The sequence below is a fragment of the Thalassophryne amazonica genome, chromosome 10 (assembly GCF_902500255.1).
Source record: "Thalassophryne amazonica chromosome 10, fThaAma1.1, whole genome shotgun sequence".
NCBI lineage: Eukaryota > Metazoa > Chordata > Actinopteri > Batrachoidiformes > Batrachoididae > Thalassophryne > Thalassophryne amazonica.
This window is the reverse complement of record NC_047112.1, coordinates 34,282,953-34,307,212: the sequence shown is the minus strand read 5'-3', so window position 1 is coordinate 34,307,212 and position 24,260 is coordinate 34,282,953. Positions and strand designations below refer to the sequence as shown.

At 42.3% G+C, this 24,260-nt stretch overlaps 1 protein-coding gene across 2 annotated transcripts; it reads left to right on the top strand.

Moving 5' to 3' along the window:
- The first annotated feature begins 5,867 nt into the window (after positions 1-5,867).
- On the top strand, positions 5,868-24,242 carry LOC117518584 (lipoprotein lipase). 2 transcript variants are annotated; one of them, XM_034179747.1, is made up of 9 exons: positions 5,868-5,995; positions 6,504-6,688; positions 8,746-8,925; positions 11,697-11,808; positions 11,895-12,128; positions 12,588-12,830; positions 17,405-17,525; positions 17,754-17,972; positions 22,375-24,242. In XM_034179747.1, the coding sequence occupies exons 1-9, from the start codon at positions 5,902-5,904 to the stop codon at positions 22,484-22,486; spliced, it is 1,500 nt and encodes a 499-aa protein (XP_034035638.1). In that variant the 5' UTR covers positions 5,868-5,901; the 3' UTR covers positions 22,487-24,242. The 2 variants fall into 2 exon arrangements, with proteins under 2 accessions (XP_034035638.1, XP_034035639.1); XM_034179748.1 differs by lacking the exon at positions 22,375-24,242 and having other exon boundaries at positions 17,804-17,966.
- The last annotated feature ends 18 nt before the right edge of the window (positions 24,243-24,260 follow it).

Genomic DNA, 24,260 nt, shown 5'->3' with positions numbered 1-24,260 from the left:
CAGTCGAAGATTCAAGCTTCTCTACAATATGGTGAAAGCAAAGGCCATTTCGGTTCCAACACATGTATGTTCACAGATATGAAGGAATTAAAGCAATGAATAAATCTTTGAACATACAGGTATACAAGGTAGCAGCTGCACACAGAGCACAGTGATGTCCATAGTAGACCAGTAATGAAACGTACACAATCGTACACAGCATCCAACATTTTTTAGGCACTAATCAGATGCATTCATGAAAAATAGTCTAACAAAGGTAGAAATGTTGCAGAGATCAAGGGTTTCCTTGCCTTTGGAGACAAACAGGATTTGTTTCTATAGAAGAGACCTAATTTAAGTTTAAACTTTGAGAATATTTTCAGTATGCAACAAGAAATTAAGCATAGCGTCAACTTTACCAGAAGACTCACAGTTCAGCTTCTCTATCAGCTAATTGACTCCAGGCACGCACATAATCCTAAACGGTTGTCACCACTAATCATCTCCACAAACCAATAGGATGCAGGCACATCCTTTAAAAGCTTCAATGTTTCACTGACCTCTCATTTTTTTCAGTTCCCTGCTGATGCTCCCTTCATCGCTGCACCGCCACCAGTTGGTCCCTGTCTGCTGCGGTGAATGGGCCTCCTCCATCGGCAGGATTCAAAGTTATCTCGGCTCATCCTGCTGTCACTATGGGGACATTATGAGGTTAAACCAAATTTACAACTCTGTATTCACTTCTGCAATAAATTATTTTCTTTAACCTATTGACTCTTCTGGCAGAATGACAAGTTCTGACAATTTATGACAATTTAAAATGTTAGTAACATTTTAGCACTAATGCTGTTATCTATTTAGTTTCAGTGAACCTGAACTTGACTGAAACATGCCAGACATATTTGTAACCATCACCTCATTGGCCTGCTGCTCAGGTGGTTTTGGCATCATGGCCTGGAGGTTTGTATGGCACCAATCCACAGGAAACCTGAATGGACCTGGCATCTAATATAATGTTTGCACGCAAGTGATTAGTATCAGCCCTGAAATAGACTAGCGGCCTGTCCAGGGTGTACTTCACCTCTCGCCCAGTGATCACTTGAATGGACACCAGCTCCCCATGACCCTTAAGTGGAATAAGCGGGTATAGAAAATGAATGAATGATTAACATCAGACAAGGTTACAAGTTAAAGGTCAAACATTTTTCAGTGAGTCTCAGAATATACACTTACAGTCTTTAATTGCCACTTACACTGAAGCAAACAATTAGAGTGATGCTGAGTATGAACACTTAAAACATTTGGTTTATTCCTAGCAGAATCTGTATTTTAAAAATACCAGTTTTGTTTCTATCTTGAGTCACTAACCGGGGGTTGGTAAGGTTAGACGAAGCGTCTTGGGGTACTTATGATTTGGCCCTATATAAATAAATTGAATTGATTTAAACCAAATTAAATACTGATTTATAATGTTTCACCTAAAGTTTTCTGCTCTAACAATATATATCTTTCAGACATTATTAAAATGTCTTTTGATGGAGGCTACATTTCACACTGTCTTGCTAACACTGGTGTTTATAAGCTAGGCTATATTAGGTACACTGTTTAGCCTAACTGGAGTTAGCTAAGTATTTCCAACATTATTTCTTTTTACATTAGCCTGTCCATCAAACAATGATGAAGTTGATGCCTAAGACCAACATTTATAAGGCGTATAGTAGCTCAATATTTACCTCCTGTGGTTGTAAACAGGGAGCTTAAACCACATTTTATTTTAATTGGCTACTGCAGATAAATTTTTCTCTGCTTTTTGAAGGCATGCATGATGTTCAGAAGAAGTCAGGAAGTGAACTCAGCACCAAGTTATTTCAAACAGAAAATAATCATTCTTTGACCTGTTTAAAACCCTTTACTGTCCAAATGTTGGCATCTGTCTGCACACCAGCTTTTTAAAAAATTATTATTATTACTGCTATAAGTGCACTTCTTTTAGATTTAAAGATTAATGAATGTCAGTGCTAAAGCTGGAACATCATGCATCTCACTCTTCCCAGCTTTGAAGAGTGTAGAATAACACTGCTTAACCCAGATTTGTATCTACTCTGTATTCTCTCTTTGATCTGTTCTTTGTTATCATGACAACAGTAGATCTGAGAAAGAGGCCTACAAATATTTGTAAGTGGCCCCGTCAACTTTCCTTCATTCTGGCTGGTTGGGAAGCCAAGCAGGCGGCTGTTCATCAGTCCGTGAGTGCAGCGCGCTGCAGCTGACCAACTAAAACAAACATAACAGACTGACGGTAATGCTGAGAACAAACTAAAGCACCACACTTAAAGCTCATCCAACGGAAACAATCAAACATACAGCTGAAGGGATCATGCCTTTGATGTCTTTTACTAATTAAACCTTTTATGCACAGTGTTTAGAACTTTGTTCTCAACTGTGCCTGAAATGCCACATCTTCAATTTAAGTCAGTTCAATACAATCCATTGTATTTTATTTACACAGCGCCATATCACAACAAAGCTGCCTCAAGGCACTTCACACGAGTAACGTCTAACCTCACCAACTCCTAAAGCAAGCACACAGGTGACCGTGGTAAGGAAAAACTCCCTCTGATGATGTTGAGGAAGAAACCTCAAGCAGACCAAACTCAGAGGGGGTGACCCACTGCTTAGGCCATTCTAACAGTTATAAGGTTTTTACAAAGTTTTTACCAAACTGAAGAAACAGGAAACAGGAAAAACCAGAATAGCATCAAAAGCAAAGTGCATTATTAAGATGACCATGTGGTCATTGGCACCACAGGAAGGGTGTCATGAGGTGGGATATGTTCAGTGCCATGGGGTCCATCTATCACGTCCTCAGTGGGCTGCAGCATAAGCTGTCCTCATGGAAGAGTACATTCCAAAAGCAGATGTAGTGTGCTGCACCAGCTTCAGCCAAGGCATCTCATGGTAAGTCCAGTGCCCTGTGGTCAGCCTTGTGCGATGTCATCAGTGCCTCAGACAGAGAGAAAAAGAGCAGAATCAGTCGGCCGGAAATAACTGCACTAAGGTATGAGTTCCCCAGTAGTAACTGACAGAGAAGCAGAGAGAATACTAAGGTGATCACCGCTGATTAACATCACTTTGAGCAGATGGAATCAGTTAATCAGTGAAATCACCTGGTGGAGTTGGTGGTTGCAAAGAAAACCTGCACCCTCTTGGCCCTTTCTGGAATCAGTTTAAGACCTCTGTTTTAAAGACAGATATGATAAATGGATTGCATTTTGACTGCATTCATATAGCCCTTTCATGGCCAAAGCACTTCACAGCAATGCTTCACATTCACATGTCAGGGTGCTGCCATGAAATGCATGCAACTGGACACTAGGAGCAACTTGAAGAGTGAGGACCTTGCCAAAGGACCTTTAGTGATGTTCCTGGATGATGGAGATTTGAACAGAGGATCATTTGGTCACAAGCTCACCGCTGTAAACACTTGATCATCACCTCCCAAAGACTCATTGAGAGTTCTTTGCTGCATCTGTTGGCAATGTGAAGTCATGTTGCACTAACACAAAAGCCTCGTTGGTAATCAACCTAGGCTAAATCCATGGATCTGAACTACTGGTTATGAGAGGGGTGGAGTATAAAGAGAACGGCTGAAGAGTCAGGTTTTCAGACAAATTCTACTTCCCTTAGCATCAGTAACCAGACAACAGTCTCTCTGCATTTGCCTTTTTTGGTAGCAAATGAAACTGACATTAGCCAATTAAGGCAATGTTGTCACAGAGTAGAGGAGGTTCCTCTGTGGTACTGGTATAGGACTTGGACTAGCAATATAATAGACTGGCATTCAATCCCAGGAGCATGGACAAGACACTTCATCTACGGGGTCTTAGTCCAACCATTTGCAAATGTGTAGTAGCCTTGGCCTGGGAAGTAATTTGCAATGGACATGTGTCCCATCCAGGTGTAAGTGTATACTCTCATTTTGTTCACACTACGGGATCTGGGTTTAAGCACGGGCACATTTAGCCTCATTTACTGGATAGGACTTAGCTCTTCTTCTGTCATCACAGAGAAGTTTCCTATTTGGAGCAGCTGGAGAAAAGCATCTGTAACACCTGAATGCAGATGCCTTGCCGCTGCAAGGTTTTAATGTCATGAGACCTGGTGACATTCAGCACAGCCAGAGAAAGTCAGACTAAATATCTAACAACATGCACTGCTGTAAGTTCAGCATGCATCATCTTATAAGTCAGTGCTGCACAGCACAAAGAGTGAAGTCAAACACAACTGACTGCTGGCAAAGACTATGTGGGTGCCTCTAACAGAGCAAGCAAAAGTACAGATATGGACTTTGGTTTCATGTGACACAAACTCATTTACCTTTCAACTATCCCCGTTTGTTCAGGGTCACCACAGTGGATCCACTCCAGATCCGCATTAGGATTATGGCACGTTTACATCAGATTCCCTTCCTGACACAACTCCAGTTTTACCTGGAGAAACAGACACAGCCGCTCATCTTCCAAAGAGAATGCCTCCCATCTAAGCACTAACCAGGACTCGGATTTTGAGATTTGACAGGATCAAGCACAGAGCAGACTGGCTGCCATGACACATCTAAACTGGCAGGCTTAAATTTTGATTCTAGCAGGAGAAATTTTGAGTTTGGACAAATTAAATCTGTCCAGGTTTAGCAGATGAAGATGGAGAATGTAAGGTGAAGTGGAACGAACAGGACTAGGAGCTTCCTCTGCTGCATTCCATGCTGACACAGGGGAGCAGCAGGCCTGTTGGTGGTAAATCTGGTCCATCCATCCATCCATCCATCCATCCATCCATCCATCCATCCATCCATCCATCCATCCATCCATCCATCCATCCATCCATCCATCCATCCATCCATCCATCCATCCATCCATCCATCCATCCATCCATCCATCGGAGATTCTTCCAGAATTGGGACATGTGGGGTCTGCATGGGACCTGTTGAGATCCAGAGTGTGCCTATGGGTTGGGGGCCATCATGTAAACAAAAACTGGGAAGGTCTTCTTTAATGATAAATCTTGGATCAATGCAAATACCGACTTGCCAGTTGTAATCCACTTTACCTCTGCCCTTCAACTCTTGGTTCTTGGTCTTTTGAGCCAATGTTTGTTATGAGTAATGGACTCTGTATTTTGTTTAGCTGCAACAATTCTATGTCTACTTGTTTGACAATTCTTTAATGTGCTCTTGTTTTATTTCAATGTTTTGTTGTTGTTAGTGTGGCCGAAGTAGATGTTCACTCCATTGAGTCTGGCCTGCTTGAGGTTTCTTCCTGTAATTTAATAAAATAAAATAAGACCTGGTTAAGTTTTTCTTTAGTTTTCGTGCTCAGGGGGGTGGGTAAGGCTCGCCTTGGGGCCACTTATGTTGTGACTTAGTGCTCTAGAAATAAACTGAATTGAACAGAGAATGTCTGCATGGAATCATACTATTTTGAGGATGTTTAATATGAAACTCCAAACATATTTGACTGTAAAAAAGTAGATATATAACATAGCAAACAAAGTCAATCCTCCAGTAAACGATTGATTGGTTGATCAATCAATCAAGAATGCAATCAATTATCAATTAAAACAGCTCAACGCACTGTAGTAAATTACCTTATGTTGATGAGGTTAAACGAAAGTTCATACCTAAATAAATAACGATCACAATCACCAAAGTTAAAACCCCAGTATTTATGAGTTCTGAATGATCCCTCCTAAATCAGAGTAATGATGTGTTTGTGATGTGAGTGTCAGGAGCCAATCAGAGGAGTTGTTTCAGAGGAGGCCACTCCAAGGTGCAGCGCATATCAGAGCGCTGCGCGCAATTGCGCGCAAGGAATCCGCAGACACGTTCGTCACTCATTTATCTGAAAACAAAAAGCTTTCAAAGAAATGAAAGGCTGGACAGCGCGCCTGCTTTATGTTGTGGTGCTGATGAGTGCAACTGTGAAGTGTTTGGAAGAGGATGTCGGACGGTGTGTTTTTGGTGAGTTTCCAGTTTAACCTCATCCAAACGACTTTTTAATGCTGACAGCAAACATATTTTCTACCGACAGAGATGTCAAACACTTTAAAGACTACAGAATATAAACTGTGTGAAGGAAACTGTCAGATTTCACGCATGAGGAAATAAAAATGATTTTCAGAGACTCAGACTGAGCAGGAACACATGCCAGTGCTGCGTTCCATCCCAGGCCAATTGAAAGTTTACGAAATATTATTTTGAAATACTGCTGCAAACCTTTTTCTGGTGGTTGTGTAGTTCCTGCATGCACCAACCCACCAGCACAACCCGAGTCAGATTATGTCACTGAACAAAGCTGCTGGATTCATGGAGTCTAGTCAGACCATATGAACCTCTGAGGACAGATCAGGGCCTCAGGGAGCCAGGAGACATCACAATCACAACCACTGGACAGCTTCTTTAATCAATACATGAATAACTGTATAAGCACAAGAAATGTCTTACCATAAACTAGATATTTCTCTGTCAGGTAATTTCCTGAGCCAGTTGGAAGATGTATTTGATGAAAACAGATCCATGGCCAAATTCTCTCTCCGTAAACCATCCTATCCTGACAAAGACCTGTGCTACATTGTTCCTGGCAAAGCAGATTCTCTGAGAGCCTGCAGCTTCAACAGCACCTCCAAAATGTTCCTTGTCATCCACGGATGGGCGGTGAGATGGTTCAGCCTTTACCCCATAAAGCATAATGTTGATTTTAACAGTTTTTCAGAGTTTAAATTAACATTTTTCAGTGTTAAATTAACACTTTTTTTGAGATGGCCAGACTTCACCTTTTAACTTTGAGCAGTGTAATTTGAATTTCCATTTATAGAGTAATTTTAACACTGTTTGGGATTAAAAGATTGTTTACAGTAATACCACAAGCATGAATAATTACCTACACACAGGTACTGTGAGATCTGTGCAGAGAAGGGATGAAGAGGCTAAGCTCTTTACTATGAATTCTGGTGTTCCTCAGGGATGTCTTCTGGCTCCTTCTGCATTCAGAGAACTGGTGGTTGTGTAAGGTTGTGGTGTTCAGTGACTTTGGTACCTTTGTTGATGAGGAAAGGTTCACTGACCTTGACTTTTGCAGATAATGATGTGTTCTTAGTGATCAAGACTAACATTGCGGTTTTCAATACCTTCCTGGAGTCAGCCATCAAAAGTGTACCCTGTTTGTGGTGGAATTTACATGTGTTAAGGGTCCTGGTGTATCCTATCTTATTATATGGCTGTGAGACCTAGGCTCAGTCCCAGTGTCTGCCCTCATGGTCTTCCATACATTGAAGCATGTTCATGCTGGCTGAGTGTGTGAGGATTTAATGCATTGTTAAAGGCATAGGAGCTCTTAGGCAGACCTATTTTGAGCCCTTTTTGCCAACTTTCACTTGATCTGCTTTTATGCAGCCTTTGGTGAAGGGAATTGCCCACAGTTCATACTGTTGTGATGTCAAATGCGGGATTACCTTGGGATACCCAGAAGTTAAGAAAGGTAAGCAATGACTATAAGGGCCCACAAAAAGTAAAAATGAAGAAAACGTGATATACTAGGTACAAAGGTATGCTGCCTCTTTCATCCAGTTACTTATCAGGTTATGTAATTTTAGTGTTTTCCGGTGTCAGGGCTTTGGGAGGACATTGGGATTGGGCCCTAGACTCTTACCAGTGACCTTAGGTGACTACTTTGGTACTAGGTCTCTTTGACTTAATCATCATATACCACTGGAATTACTGTATTAAAGAAACAGTTTGGGAGTTTCAGATGGTTGTGGTAAGTTGACTACATTTGTAGGATGTCCCAAAAAAATATACAACAATTAAAACACTCGGTTTGACCCTTAAATCCTACAAACTTAATCACTTATGTTTCTTTTTTTACTTGCAGAGACCCTGAAGTTTATGTTGATGCCAAGTATCGATGCACTGAAGGAAACATCTGCTGAGAAATCCGAAACATTCCTCAGGACACTTTCCCCAAAGTGTTTGCAGGCCGTAATTGGCCAACGCGTGGCCTACATTGAACATTGAACATCTAAGAGACTGACAAAATGCAGGGCCAGTATTGACATTGGTATGAAAAACTTCAACCTTTCAGCTTTCTATCCAGCCATAAATTTATTTCCTAGATATATGCTTTTTCTTTGCTGATAAAATGTTGCATATTTTTTGGGACACCCGATATATGGCGCCATCTATATCAGAAGCTCAAAGCCCTTTACAGTAATACCTCACATTCACCCATTCACACGCTCGATGACATTATGGCCATGTGCTGTGTTTCTCTGGGCAGGATTCAGCACAAGTATCCAAGTGCTGAGAACCCCATAAACTGGAAAAGGCCAAGGGGTGACTCACCTATCATCTCGTTGCGGCAGATCAATGGCTAATTTCAGGAAGTGAAGATGGACCAGTTGTCTGCCTAGGTGTTTTCTATCAAGGATCTAAGGCTGCACCATACTGTGATGGATGCAGCAACATGCAGCACCAATGCATTTTCCCAGCCCTGACCTTACCTGAGGGACAAAGGCCTCAGAGTGGGTTTGACATTACAACCTACTGGCATTGACTCACAGTACCTGTGTCTCAATTCAGGGCCCACGTCATTCAAAGGCTGCGTTTGTTGACCGCATTCATCATAGGCTGTCTCGTTTTAAAGGCTCCACAGAATGCAGCAAATGAATGCAGTCTTGTTCCCCCTCAAATTAAAATTATTGGTGTATCAACAGCTGAGTGGACTATTTGAGGGCTGGGTGTCTAAACTGGTGTCAGCACTGTACGAGAGAGAACGAACGGCCAACGTCATCGTGGTGGACTGGCTCCACTTGGCCCAGAGTCACTACGTGGTGGCAGCTCAGAACACCAAAGTCGTGGGACAGCAGATCGCTCACTTCATCGACTGGATTGAGGTCAGTGGGAGCAAAGTGTCAAAAGCTTCCTTCTAAAATATGACTCACTGTCCAGTTTAAAGAAAATGAGGTGTTTGCTGTCATATTTTTAAAAACAGATCCTTCACGGGTTATTAGTTATCTGATACTTTGTCAGTGGTTAATAGGCGCAGATGAGTTGATCAGTTAAGTTGTCCGTTGTGTTCAAAGAACAAGCACGGCTGAGTGCCAAATTGTCTTTGAGGAAATCACTGAATATATCTGTTAGCCCCTACTGCCACACTACTACAATAATAGTAGTGTGGCATTCAGTCAGTGAGTTCATCAATTTTGTGGAACAAACAGGTGTGAATCAGGTGTCCCCTATTTAAGGATGAAGCCAGCACCTGTTGAACATGCTTTTCTCTTTGAAAGCCTGAGGATAATGGGACGTTCAAGACATTGTTCAGAAGAACAGCATAGTTTGATTAAAAAGTTGATTGGAGAGGGGGAAACGTATACGCAGGTGCAAAAAATTATAGGCTGTTCATCTACAATGATTTCCAATGCTTTAAAATGGACAAAAAAAAAAACAAACAAAACAAAAAACCAGAGATGCGTGGAAGAAAACGGAAAACAGTCATCAAAATGGATAGAAGAATAACCAGAATGGCAATGGCTCACCCACTGATCAGCTCCAGGATGATCAAAGACAGTCTGGAGTTACCTGTAAGTACTGTGACAGTTAGAAGACGCCTGTGTGAAGCGAATTTATTTACAAGACTCTCCCACAAAGTCCCTCTGTTAAATAAAAGACATGTGCAGAAGAGGTTACAATTTGCCAAAGAACACATCAACTGGCCTAAAGAGAAATGGAGGAATATTTTGTGGACTGATGAGATTAAAATTGTTCTTTTTGGGTCCAAGGGCCCAGACAGTTTGTGAGATGACCCCCAAACTCTGAATTCAAGTCACAGTTCACAGTGAAGACAGTGAAGCATGGTGGTGCAAGCATCATGATATGGGCATGTTTCTCCTACTATGGTTTTGGGCCTATATATCGCATACCAGGTATCATGGATCAGTTTGGATATGTCAAAATACTTGAAGAGGTCATGCTGCCTTATGCTGAAGAGGACATGCCCTTGAAATGGGTGTTTCAACAAGACAATGACCCCAAACACACTAGTAAATGAGCAAAATTTTGGTTCCAAACCAACAAAATTAATGCCTCGCAGATGTGAAGAAATCAGGAGAAACTGTGGTTATACAACTAAATACTAGTTTAGTGATTCACAGGATTGCTAAAAAAGCAGTTTGAACATAATAGTTTTGAGTTTGTAGTGTCAACAGCAGATGCTACTATTATTGTGAACAACCCCTTTTCTACTTTTTTGTTTTCACTAATAGCCCAATTTCATAGCCTTAAGACTGTGCATATAATGAATGCTTGGTCTTGTTGGATTTGTGAGAATCTACTGTATCTACTGGTACCTTGTTTCCCTTGTAACAATAAGAAATATACTCAAAATCTGGATTAATCTTTTTAGTCACATAGCACTACTATTATTCTGAACACTACTGTATCTAACATCATGATGAAGTCAAAAACAAGTCAAAATATGAACTCATACACTCACTTTATTAGGTACACCTGTTCAGTTGTGTAACACAAATAGCTAATCAGCCAATCACATGGCAGCAACTCACTGCATTTAGGCATCTAGACGTGGTGAAAACAACATCAGAATGGGGAAGAAATGGTATTTAAGTGACTTTGAATGAAGAGCCTGGTCTGAGTATTTCATAAAGTACTGATCCATGTACTGATACTGGGATGGCTCCACCATCTCCAGGGTTTACAGAGAATGGTCAAAAAAGAGAAGATATCCAGTGAGCCGCAGTTGTGTGGACAAAAATGCCTTGTTGATGTCAGAGGTGAGAGGAGAATTGGCAGACTGGTTGAATTGGCGACTGCATGATGCTACCATGACAATATGGACCAACATCTCTGAGGAACATTTCCAACACCTTGTTGAATCTATGCCACAAAGAATGAAGGCAGTTCTGAAGACAAAAGGGGGTCCAACCATAGGCTGTATGTTGGACAGAGCCTGCATGACGTCACCCATTGGTTTACTGTAGAGACCTGGAAAAGATGAAATGAAGCCAGTGTCTAGGCTGTCTTCTGTATGGCGCCATATTCGTGTAAAGGGGTGGAGCATGGGTGGTTCTATGTATGATGAAAGACGCCTGAACACGGCCCTCTCTTAGAGTCCGAGCCACCTAACCTCAGGTTTTTATTAAATCATATTTTTGGGAACTGCGCAATTTCACAGTAAGAATAAGTGGATCTAATGGATGAAGCTACCAATATCTGCTAAAAGTGCTAACAAGCCATATTATTCCAAATACCCCAAACAGACAGACACAGCCTCCAAGACCAGCCGCATTGAGCGGACACTAAAACCCCTTAAGCTAAAACCCCTTTCACACCGGGCCACCGTAGAGTTGCGTAATGCAGCGTACTGACTATGCCAAGCTTATGCAACCCTACGTGGCAATATGCTAGGGATGCAAAGGGGTCCACGAAATGGATGCAAAAACCAGCACCCTCATGAATGCACAGAGAGCGCAAGTACACTGTTTACACAATGTAGCCGCTGGACATAAAAATGACAATTGCTGTAAACTAACAGTGACATATGCACTTTGCCTAATTTTTTTTTTCCCAGGTAAATACTGTGATATTTACTTAATGCCTGGTACAGATTTTTATTAACTTTGCTATTTTATTATAATTCTTTTGAAAGGAAACCACCAACATTCCTCTTGTTAATTTCCACATGATTGGCTACAGCCTGGGTGCTCATGTGGCCGGGTTTGCTGGCAGCCACGCAAGAAACAAAGTTGGAAGAATAACCGGTAAACACAAAGAACTGCTTTTCTGAAGGTGCACATTTATTGGGCATTTAAATCGTGGCTGTTATCATATGACTCCTCATGTCTAGGTCTTGACCCAGCTGGTCCTAACTTTGAAGGGGAACACGCCAACAGCCGCCTTTCCCCGGACGATGCCCACTTCGTGGACGTCCTCCACACCTTCACACGAGGCTCGTTGGGTCTCAGCATTGGTATCCAGCAGCCTGTGGGCCATGTGGACATTTACCCCAATGGAGGCAGCTTCCAGCCTGGCTGCAACCCCAGGGGGGTGCTAGAGAAGATGGCCAACTTTGGAATATTTGGTGAATAGAACTGCATTGGGAACTGGAGTATTGTTGGTGGCGTTACGCAGTGTAATTTCACATGACAGATTTTGTGCACGCTTCTTTGTGACAGGGTTAGATATTTTATTTTCTAATACCTCATGGAGCAAATCTGCTACATAATTGTCACATAAAGTGAGCAGCAGACAGTAAGGAGTGTGGTGCAGTTCTGTGCACACACAGCACAGCAGCTCTGCTTGTTCCTCCTAATCTAGATTAGAACTGAACATTGTTGCTGTTATTGTCACAATGAGAACATTCACCCGGTCTGAAGACACAAACTCTGAACACTTTTTTCAGAGACACTTTTTCATTGTTTTTTGTTGATGGAACTAACAGTTAAAATCCTTGTTATCTACACTGTAGTCACTTAGGGAATATCTTATATTTGCATAATTTGTTATTGCTCAGATTTGAAAAACTATTTTTCCTCTTCAGCGATCACTGATGCAGTCAAGTGCGAACACGAGCGCTCGGTCCATCTCTTCATTGACTCCCTCCTGAATGAAGAAAAAGCATCCAAGGCGTACCAATGCGGTAGCAGCGACACATTTAACCGCGGCGTGTGTCTCAGCTGCCGCAAAAGCCGCTGCAACACAGTGGGCTATGACACCAGCAAGATCCACAACGTGCGCAGTGTCAAGATGTACACCAAGACACGGGCGACGATGCCATTTAGAGGTCAGCAGCGTCATCCAGCTGTTTAAACCCACCATTGGTGCCGTGGTGAAACAGTTTTCATACTTTAGCTGGATAGCGCAGGTTCAAACTGTGGATATGTGGCAAAGAAAGAAGGTTTGACATCCAAGAAGAGAGAAAATACAGTTGTGGTCACAGATGTGGTTTTAGATGCAGGCGAAGCGGGCAACTGCCCGGGGCACATTTTTTTCATGACACACAGGGGCGGCACAAACACTTAAAAAATAATAATAATAATCATCACCTGCGCCGCAAAGCGGTGATCATATCACCGCTTTGACGGATGGAGCATCCTACAGTGCTCTTGTTTCTCCGCTGTTCCGCTCAGCTGGATCCTGCTGCCGGTGGTAAAGTCCAATTAGGATGCAGCACAGAACCAGAACTCTGCACCCAGAACAGGCGTTTAAAAGCGAACAGAGTGTAAGAACGGGTTTGAATTTCACCAGAGAGGACAAACTCCTCTTGTGGAAAAAAAAAATTGCAGAAGGAGAGCCTCCTTATTGAGGGTTTAGAAATTGAGCTGCATTCAGATTACGAGCTGAAGTGACTTGAATCTGATTTTGTTTTTTGTGTGCCAGTGTGATGCAGTGTAAACTTTAACAAATTACAACATATGTGTACTTCATCTAATTTTTTGTTTACCCTCACCACATAACTTGGTTGTTTAACAAAATATACAATTAATTGTATTGTATTTTACAGTATATTCTTATTAATGTTTAAACAACTGAGGTTTACCAAACTAGATTAAGTGAATATAGCAGAGTGTGAATCTGCCAAATCAAAATATGTGATGTGAGATTTGAGTTCCTTACTGTTTTATGAGCCGTCTGTGTCAGGGGGTGTGTTTGAAACTGACCCCAACAGAACGCAATTATGGCATGGGCGACCGCGAGCTGTTAGCAGTTAAAGTGGCTTTGGAGGAGTGGCGGCACTGGCTGGAGGGGGCACAATTCCCGTTAATCATTCACACTGATCACAAAAACCTAGAATACCTCCGCACTGCCAAACGGCTCAATGCCCGTCAGGCCCGATGGGCTATATTTTTTAGTCCTTTCAATTTCACTCTGTCCTACCACCCGGGCACCAAGAATGGGAAACCAGACGCCTTATCTCGACTGGGAGATCCAGTAGACACGCCCGTAGATCCAGGAACGATTATACCCGCTTCGTGTTTTGTGTCTGCTTTAACCTGGGACATTGAGAGCAAAATTAAATCGGCAATCAGGGATGCGCCAGTTCCTGCCGAGTGTCCACGGGGAAAACTTTTTGTTCCACCAGATCTCAGGAGTGACATGATACACTGGTGTCACGACTGTCGGATGTTCTGTCATCCCGGAATTAAGAAGACCTTGTTTGTAGTGCAGCAAAAATTTTGGTGGCCAGGCCTAGTGAAGGATGTCTCTGAATACGTATCCGCCTGCCAAGTATGCGTAATGCATAAATCCTCTAACCAACCACCTGCAGGGTCCCTGTTACCATTGCCAATTCTGTCTCGTCCGTGGTCTCATATTGCCATGGACTTTGTAACCGGCTTCCCGCCCTCCAAGGGACACACTGTGGTTTTAACTGTGGTCGATCGACTCTCCAAGATGGTTCATTTTATTCCTCTACGGAAACTACCGTCAGCCAGGGAAACAGCTATGATTATGTTAAACCAGGTCTTTAAGCTACACGGCTTACCGCAGGATATCGTCTCTGACCGGGGCCCGCAGTTTGTATCCCAATTCTGGCAAGAGTTTTGCCGTCTCCTCTGGGTTACTTCCAGTTTGACCTCGGGTTACCATCCACAGGCCAATGGGCAGGTGGAACGGATAAATCAGGACCTGGAGAAGGCCTGCGGTTGCTTGCGTTGCGGCACCCTGCCTCATGGTCGGACCAACTTCCTTGGGTCGAACTTGCCCATAACAGTTTGCCCTCATCTTCCACCGGTTATTCCCCCTTCCATGTTGTTTTTGGTCACCAGCCTGCGTTTTTTTTCCTTCGGTCGACCTTAACTCCTCAGTTCCCTCGGCTCTCAGTTTGATTCTTCGTTGCCGGCGAACCTGGGAGCGTGCACAGACTATTTTTTCCAGTTCTGTGGGAGCTTGTAAGATGGCCGCTGATCGTCGGCGGTCCGCTGCCCCGTCCTATGTCCCGGGGCAGCGGGTGTGGCTCTCTACGCGGCCCTTGTCGCTTCGGGCGTACCTAGGAAGTTGGCTCCCAGGTTCGTCAGTCCCTTTCCAGTCTCCAAGGTCGTTAATCCCGTTTCAGTCCGTCTCCGTCTCCCTTGGTCCATGCGCGTCCACCCTACTTTCCACGTCAGTAACATCAAGCCTGTTCGGTCGAGTGCTTTGTAAAAAAAAATTAAAAATTTTAAAAAATATTTTAAATAATAATAAAATAAGAAAAAAATGTCCGTTTGTGCAAAATTTTGTCTGTTTTTTTTTTTTGGGGGGGGGTGCTCAGAGGGGGTCTCACTCTGGGAGTAATTCAGTGTAGAACCGCCACTGTGTGATCAAAGGTTTACATACAGTCATCATGGGTATGAATGTCATTGAAATTTGGCTTTTATTGCCCCTTCACACATAACACAAAGGAGGATTCGAATGACATTCGTGCAAATTCAAGCCGCATTACGCATTCGAATGCCTTGTACAGCAGTCTCATGGCAGGCAGCACATCCGTTCGGCAACAGTACATGCACCCCATATTCGCATTACGCTCATGTTAGAAATCCAGTTGAATGGAGGTGGAGATGTAGTCGTACCGCAACCTGACTGCAGTTGCAGTATTCGAAGTCGTACGCAAGTCGACCCATACGGACTGTGCTTGAGGGGCTGCATGAAATATTCAGCCAAACCAGCCTTCACACTACAGGCTAAATGAGGGCAAATGATGGCCTAATGGCTATTTGATCCACGCTCGGCCAAAGTTGAGGTGCAATCCAGAGACCTCCAACAGCAGTCGCAGTGTACTCTGAACAGCCGGGCCCAATCACGTTGCCAGCCCAAATGTAGAACACATGACACCATTGTCGAGGTGCGGTCGAGGTGGCGAAAGCTCAAGTGCGATCGCTGTCCAGCACAGTGTACACATCTGGACAGACTGTTATGTCCATGATGGACCTAATTTAACAGACACATTGTCATCCCCTCCCATGAGTTACATAATGTACGTGAGACATTATGATCATCATGATTTTAAATTTTACTATTTTTAACCCTACCCAAAAGCCCCAACCTCAAACCTATTGAAAATTTCTGGACTTTGCCTAAAATCCAGGTACATGGGAGGAAACCATCCAGTTTAAATGAACTCTATCAATTTGGTCAAGAAGAGCAGCCAAATGTCCAGTCAGAATTCTGCCAGAAGCATGCCGATGACCTGGTCGAGGTGTAGCTTGCGACGCTTAACCAAATATTAGTGGGGGTGCATTTATATATTTGAGTCTATATGTATAATTCTGACCTTGTGAGAAGATCCAAAAAGAAATTCAAACTTGTGCACCCAAGTCTTGTTTTTAAGGACATTAAGGATGTATGTTGTACAATCATTCCTTCCTAACAAAAGAACAGTTCAAAGACATCATTAAAAGCCCCAAATTATCAATATGGGTGTATGTAAACTTTTTGATCACAGCTATATTGATCAAGTTCTGATATGCCTGACTCTAAAGAGTTGATGTAGATAAGATTTTCCACTGCTACTGACTGAAATATATTTTAGCCCAACTTCATTCAATGCAGAAATCTTGGTATTTAAATTCCAATAAGGGCAACAAACTGTATCACTGATATCTGGTCCTGTTAATAATATGGTGCACAGCACTAGAATAAATCAGTGATAAATGATCGGAAGATAAATGTTTTTCTTGATCATTGAAACGTCACCCATTGGTTTCCATAACAATAATCTGAAAATATGTGGAATCTGTTGGATCCACATTAGACTGAATTTGTATAACGATTGTCATTTATTATCAGTGATGTAAGCAATAAGATGTTAGAATCATCAGAAGAAAGAAAAAACAGAAGGGCCACAAGGACTGTTCCATGGGGAATGCCGCTGGTAAACAGATTGTTTCCTTGAACAACACAGAATGTCATGTTCAAGGAAACACACTAAAGAGAATCTGAGATAGCTGTGATGAATTGTATTTAGCTTGGCCCTTGATTTGACCAACTAACAAACAAGCTGCCGTCACATCTGTGGAATCATTGCTGACCAAGACGATACTCATTTTGGTGTAAAAAAAACAAAACAAAACTATTTTAAACGCAGTTATTACCCATAAGTGTTACCAGCTCTAGGGTTTTTTTTTTTTGCAATTTTGACAAACTGCTCACAATAAAGACCAAATTGTATTTTTCTTAAATCATTTAAAAGCACTATTCTAAGAAGTAATATGTACATCTCAGTCATATGATGGTTTAAAATGCATTTAATCCAAAATAGCTTTGTAAGCTTGTTTTGTGTGCATAGCACCACTTTGTGCAAGTGAATTTGGTTTTGACCAGAGTATCGTGTGGATAGTTTGTCCAGCAGATGCAGACTGTCATTCTGTCACTCTACAGTTTACCATTATCAGCTGAAGATCTGCTTATCCAGCAAAGTGAAGCATTCAGAGATGGACCTGTCACTGATGGTCTCATTGTATGGAACCAAAGGAGAAGCTGAAAACCTGCAACTTAACCTGTGAGTTCTCATTTAAAATCCTTTATATGAGACTCCTGTAATCGTGTGACATGATTCGCAAATGATCAGCAGTTTTATAGCAGTTCCACAGTCCTTAATGTCCAATAGCCATAAGTACTATACTAACAAAGAGCAAACATAGCAGGTATGTATTGTTAGTGGTGCATAGTTCAATCATACGAGCCTAGAATTCATACTTTGTCTCCATATTTTTTTTCTTATTGGCAGAAATGAGAAAATATCAACAAATAAAACATATTCGTTCCTCCTGGTGACAGAGAAAGATGTTGGTGACCTTCTCATGGTGATGCTTAAGTGGGGGGACACAAGCGACTGGTCTGCCTCCACGATGCTGGCGATGGTTTCTTATTTGTGGTCTAGTGACTCAAACAGTGCCAGCATGGAAGTTCAGAAAATCAGCATCCGAGCCGGAGAGACACAACAGAAGTAAGTTGTGCTGCAGTATATGTCAAATGTACGAGGTCTGTTAGAAAAGTATCCGAACTTATTATTTAAAAAAACCCAAAACATATGGATTTGAATCACGTGTGATTGCGTCAGACAAACTTGAACCCTCATGCGCATGCGTGAGTTTTTTCATGCCTGTCGGTTGCGTCATTCACCTGTGAGCAGGCTTTGAGTGAGCACTGGTCCACCCCCCTCGTCGGATTTTTATTGTCAGGGAAATGGCAGAGCGACTGTCACTTTGCTCCATGAAATTTTTTTCAGAAACTGTTAGAGACAGCCAGTTGGAAACCCTTTGAAAGATTCAGATGGATTTCGGTGAAGATTCTGTCGGCGTCACACGGATTAAGGAGTGTTAAAACCTTTTTAAAGACGGCCCACAGCGGCGGAGGGCGCGCGGTGCACCGAGCGGCCATCGACAGGCTGGAACGACCAGATCATTTCTAAACTGAACGCTGTGTTGATCCGGGACATCGTGAAATGGCAAGAGAGCTGGACATAGCACTTTTGTGGCACATTCCACTGTTATAGGAGATTTTGTAATGAAAGGCGTGCGGAGGATTTTGCGCGTCGGGACGGAGCCGCTCATTGCGCGCAACAAAAAAAACACCTCCGTGTTGGAAACCATTCAGAAGATTCAGACGGCTTTCGATGGCTTTTCAGTCAAGTGAGTATCCGAGAAACTGTGGAACAGCTGGACATGCCACAATATGTCCTGTGAGACTTCCAAGATGGAGGTGTTTTTTTTTTGTTTTTTTTGCGCGCAATGAGTGGCTCCATGCCGACGCGCGAAATCCTCCGCACGTCTTTCATTACAAAATCTCCTGTAACAGTGGAATGTGCCGCAAAAGTGCTATGTCCAGCTCTCTTGCCATTTCTGTGGGAGTCACACGATGTCCCGGATCAACACAGTGTTCAGTTTAGAAATGATCTGGTCGTTCCAGCCTGTCGATGGCTGCTCGGTGCGCTGCGCGTGGGCCGTCTTTAAAAAGGTTTTAAGACTCCTTAATCCGTGTGACGCCGAAAGAATCTTCACCGAAATCCATCTGAATCTTTCGAATGGTTTCCAACTGGCTGTCTCTAACAGTTTCTGAAAAAAATTTCATGGAGCAAAGTGGCAGTCGCTCTGCCATTTCCCTGACAATAAAAATCCGATGAGGGGTGTGGACCAGTGCTCAGGCGTGAAAAAACTCACGCATGTGCACAAAGGTGCAAGCTTGGCTGATGCAATCACACATGATTCAAATCCATATAGTTTTTGAAAAAAATAAAAAGGTCCGTTACTTTTTGAACAGACCTCGTAATTTCTCTACTTCTGGGGGACAAGCCATAACATTTTCATTCGGTTTTTGGGGAAATTACATGCAAAGAAAAAGTGACAATGCCGTGGGAAAGTGGACGTGTTGCGGATTGTTCATGAACCAGAGCACAAACGTGTCAAGGTGGTTTTGCAGGTGACAGGGGCGGTCCTGGGGGCGGGCCGCCGGGCATCGCGGGGGGGGGGGGGGGGGGGGGGGGGGCGACACGACCGTGCGGGGAAAAAAAAAACGGTAAAAAAAACAAACAAACCGGGGTGGGGGGGGTTCGTGGTTACAACGTGCTCAACTTTTGTTCAGAATCAGCTTCTTATCACTGGTAATGACGCGGCTTTCCTCTCACTCATTCCCGCAGCTTCACAGTGCTTTAAACAGTCCACAGAGTTCAATAGCGACACAAAGACTGCAGCGAAACGAGACGAGTCATTGGATAAATGCTGGGCTTTGTCCCGCCCATCGGACGCTCAGCGTGTCCGGGGGTCTATGGGGCAGTGGGCGGGCCTCGGCCGGCCCGGAGGCTCAGCTTCTGCATGATGATTGGATTATCTGTCTGAGGCTGAATCCCTTTTTGATTGACAGCGAAATGAGCGAATCAGCGATCTTTTGGTGTAAACATCCATGGGAGCATTTTCATTCTGTTCTGAGTTGAACCGGAGATTTTCTTAATCCTCTTAGCGGCGTTTTCTTTGTTAAAAACGACTAGCGACAAATCGAGCTTCTATTTCTGGTGTTTTTTTTTTTTGTAGCTGCTTGTGTTTGGAGACTGACTTTTATCACTTTTTCTGACTTCTATCGCAGTTTCTGTCCCTACCGAGCAGCGGGTGCTGCTGAGCTCCTTCACCGTCACAAAGCACTCACAGGCGGACAAACTTCACACTGGGCTCGCGCCAGTCCCAGCTAGCGAGCTAGCTAGGTAGCAAACTGCACATAATAGCAGACAATTTGAATGTTGTGGACCGGATTTTGGTGAAGCCATTTGATAGTCTTCCTTATGAAGAAGCCATGGCTGCTGTCATGGCTTCAGCTCTCAGTGGTTTGCAGGGCAAAGTTAAAGCAATAGCCCCCAGTGCAATGTTTGTGCATTGCTATGCACACAGACTGAATCTGGTTCTGTCTCAGGGGGCTAAATGCTTATCTGAGTGCAGAATATTTTTTGCATCACTCTCTGGGTTTGCCACATTTTTCTCAAAATCCACAGATGATGTCTTTTCTTGAGTCTGCAGGCTGCTCAAGGTTGCCCAGAAATGCTCCTACTCTATGGAATTTCACATCACGGACAGTGAGCACTGTGGCAAACAGTTATGATGCCCTCCTGCAAACTTTTGAGATGATCATTGCAGATAAGTCCATGGATGATGACACATTAGACTGTGCCAATTTCTTTGTGTTTGTTATTGCAGTAATCATTAAAACCTGAAATTTGTTCTTGAAAATAGCTGTTGTGAGTTAATTTGTAGGATTGTGGGTGTTCTGGACGAAGTTAGTGTTTACATGGGTGGTGGGGCGGAGGTGGTGGCCATGTTAGTGTGCACGGGGCGCACGCAGGGGGTTTCACCCGGGGAGTAAATCACTCTAGGACCGCCACTGGCAGGCGAGAGAACAGAGCAACTCTGGTTAGCTGTGGAGGCTAACACTTACCGACATGATGTCTCCCATCTGCCTCGTCTTTTCTTCTCCACTGGGAACTGAAAAAAAAACACCCTTTTTGCCATTGCTTCGGTGATGGCAGCCAAAAACAAAACAGTACACCATTTATCTGTGTAAAGTTATGCTGTGTATATATTGCATTTGGGAACTGAGGACACTAATTGTTGAAGCTTTGTAGGTGGAATTCTTTCCCATTCTTGCTTGATGTATGACTTCAGTTGTTCAACAGTCCAGGGTCTCCATTGTCGTATTTTGCACTTCATAATGTGCCACACATTTTCAATGGGTGACAGGTCTGGACTGCAGGCAGGCCAGTCTAGTACCCGCACTCTTTTACTACGAAGCCACGCTGTTGTAACACGTGTGCAGAATATGGCTTGGCTTTGTCTTGCTGAAATAAGCAGGGACGTCCCTGAAAAAGACGTTTCTTGGATGGCAGCATGTGTTGCTCCAAAACCTGGATGTACCTTTCAGCATTGATGGTGCCATCACAGATGTTAGTGCCCATGCCATGGGCACTAACACACCCCTATACCATCACAGATGGTGGCTTTTGAATTTTGTGCTGGTAACAATCTGGATGGTCTTTTTCCTCTTTTGTCCAGAGGACACGACATCCATGATTTCCAAAAACAATTTGAAATGTGGACTCATCACACCACAGCACACTTTTCCACTTTGCGTCTGTCCATTTCAAATGAGCTCGGGCTCAGAGAAGGCGTCGGCATTTCTGGATGTTGTTGATGTATGGCTTTCGCTTTGCATGGTGGAGTTTTAATTTGCACATGTAGATGTAGCGACGAACTGTGTTAACTGAAGTGTTCCTGAGCCCATGCAGTCAGATCCTTTACACAATGATGTCGGTTTTTAATGCTGTGCTGTCTGTGGGATCAAAGGTCACAGACATTCAATGTTGGTTTTCGGCCTTGCCACTTACGTGTAGAAAATTCTCCAGATTCTCTGAAGCTTCTGATTATATTATGGACTGTAGATGGTGTATTCAATTGAATATTGGTTGAAGAGGATTTGCAAATCATTGTATTCTGTGTTTATGTACATTTCACACAACGTCCCAACTTCATTGGAATTGGGGTTGTAGTTGCAAAACTGAGGGAGAAGATATGAGACAAGACAAGAACCCTCACCATATATACTTAACTGTAAATGATGATAAAAGATGCCAACATTACCCAAAATAGGAGGATCACTTAGTTCTCACCTGTAGAATTAGTAATTAGTAGTTTAGTTCCTCACTGAAATGTTGTAGACCTACTCACCCACACACAGACTGAATCCATTATGCCTATGAGTGACCTCATAACTGCAGATAATAAAATGTATTTATTATCATTAAACTTATAACCCCACAGTCATTTTACAACTCACAAAGATGTTTTGTGTGTTATGAATTTGTCTTTCAGGATGGTGTTCTGTGTAAAAGACCCTCAGGCTCAGGGCTTGACACAGGAGGCCACGTTTGTTAAATGTAAGGATGCATGTAAGACGACCCAAAAACAAACTCTGAAAGGGTAAATGAACATAGTAATAATAATGATGATGATAATAATAATAATGGTGGAGAGTAGCTCTGGCTCATGTAGAGGAAGAAGAATAACTGCTCTTGTTCATTTCAGCACATTGAAATTCATTTATAAAACAGTAACTTAATTATTTTGAATGATGGAAAATCTGTAGTGCCTTTATATAACTACAACTGTGTTATTTAAAATGCATGTGAATACTTATTATATTTTGTAAACAATTTGTTGTTATCACATAAATCTAGTATTGTTGAAAATGAGAATATATACCATCTTTTGCACAAAATTAACATGAGAGAGACAGATACTCTTCAAAGTCACCGATGACCAGGAATATCATAGGATTTTATGAGTTATGTAGATTAAACAAAAACAAAACCTGTTTTATGTTTTGATCAGGTATTGGGGAAAAATGTCTTTATGGTGTGTGAAGTTTTACAAATTGTTGATAACATGTACTCCCAAAATGAGAGGACGTGTTTTTTTTTTTTTTAAACTCTCCAACAGGGTACAGTGTATTTAAGTATTCTCTAACTACTACATGTCAGTGTGCCTTAACAATCAGCAGATGTAAGCAGTTGTAAAATGAACTTTATCTTTATTTATTGCCTGCAGACTGATGTTTGAAAGGGCCGTACTGATGACATTCCAAGGTCTGAGTTAAATTGAACTTTAGGACTTTTACTAAACCATCTGAGAATGTAAGAATCTTTGCTTCCATACAGTTTGTTTGCCAGTAAGCGACACCACATTGTGCTTGTTATGCCACTATGTCAAGGAGAGTCAAATGAATGTGGATAAACTGCACAGACCACATGATGCACTTGACATAATTTGAGATGGGATTTATTCTATGCATGAGTTTATGTTGCACTTCTATTCATAATTACAAGTTTGTGACATGCCCAAATCTGTCACTTCACTTTTATGAACATTTGGAAATGTTTGACATTTGCACTCAAAGCAGGGAAAGGTTTGATGCTTGCGGGATAACATTTATTGTAACACAGATGATGATGATGATGCCATTTATGTTGGTGAACAGTGTTAATTATATATTTTTCACTTGTGGAAAAACTGAACTGATACATGTATTTCTGCAATTCTGATATACCTGTCATAAATGAGAATTCTTTTAATAAATCAAACATGCAGTTTTATTGAATTTAAAATGTGACATTTATAAATACACACCCACACATACACACACACACAAACCTGCACGAGGGCCCATTATGTTGTTGCATTTGTTGCACCATTTGACTGACTGTGTCAAGTTGACCCGAACAGTGTCACATAAGTCAAGTTGACAAAGCAAAGAAACCCAGATGTTTCACCAAAACAAACAAGCAAATAAACAACCCCCCCCCCCCCCCCCCCCCCCGCAAAATAACATTTACTATTAGTTTGTGAATCTATTTTCATGTACAACACGGCAGCCTGAGCAAAGTTAGAGGACTGATGGTTTTTGTGTGTATATTACTGTACACGTATCACTGTACAGACTCTCCGCTCTTCTTCAGACATGCAGACATGTCTTGAAAAAGCTGCAAATGGATGCACATTGACATGCGTCACACATACAGTAGTCTTCAAAATAATAACAGTGTGTTTAAAAAAAGTGAGTAAAGCTCAAATCCTTATAATAGCTTTTATTTCCACACACACAAATGCATTGGGAACACTTCACATTTTATTCCAAATCAAAATGTGAAAAAAATATGTATCTAATTTGTTATTACTATATAGAAAGTGAAGAAAAAGGA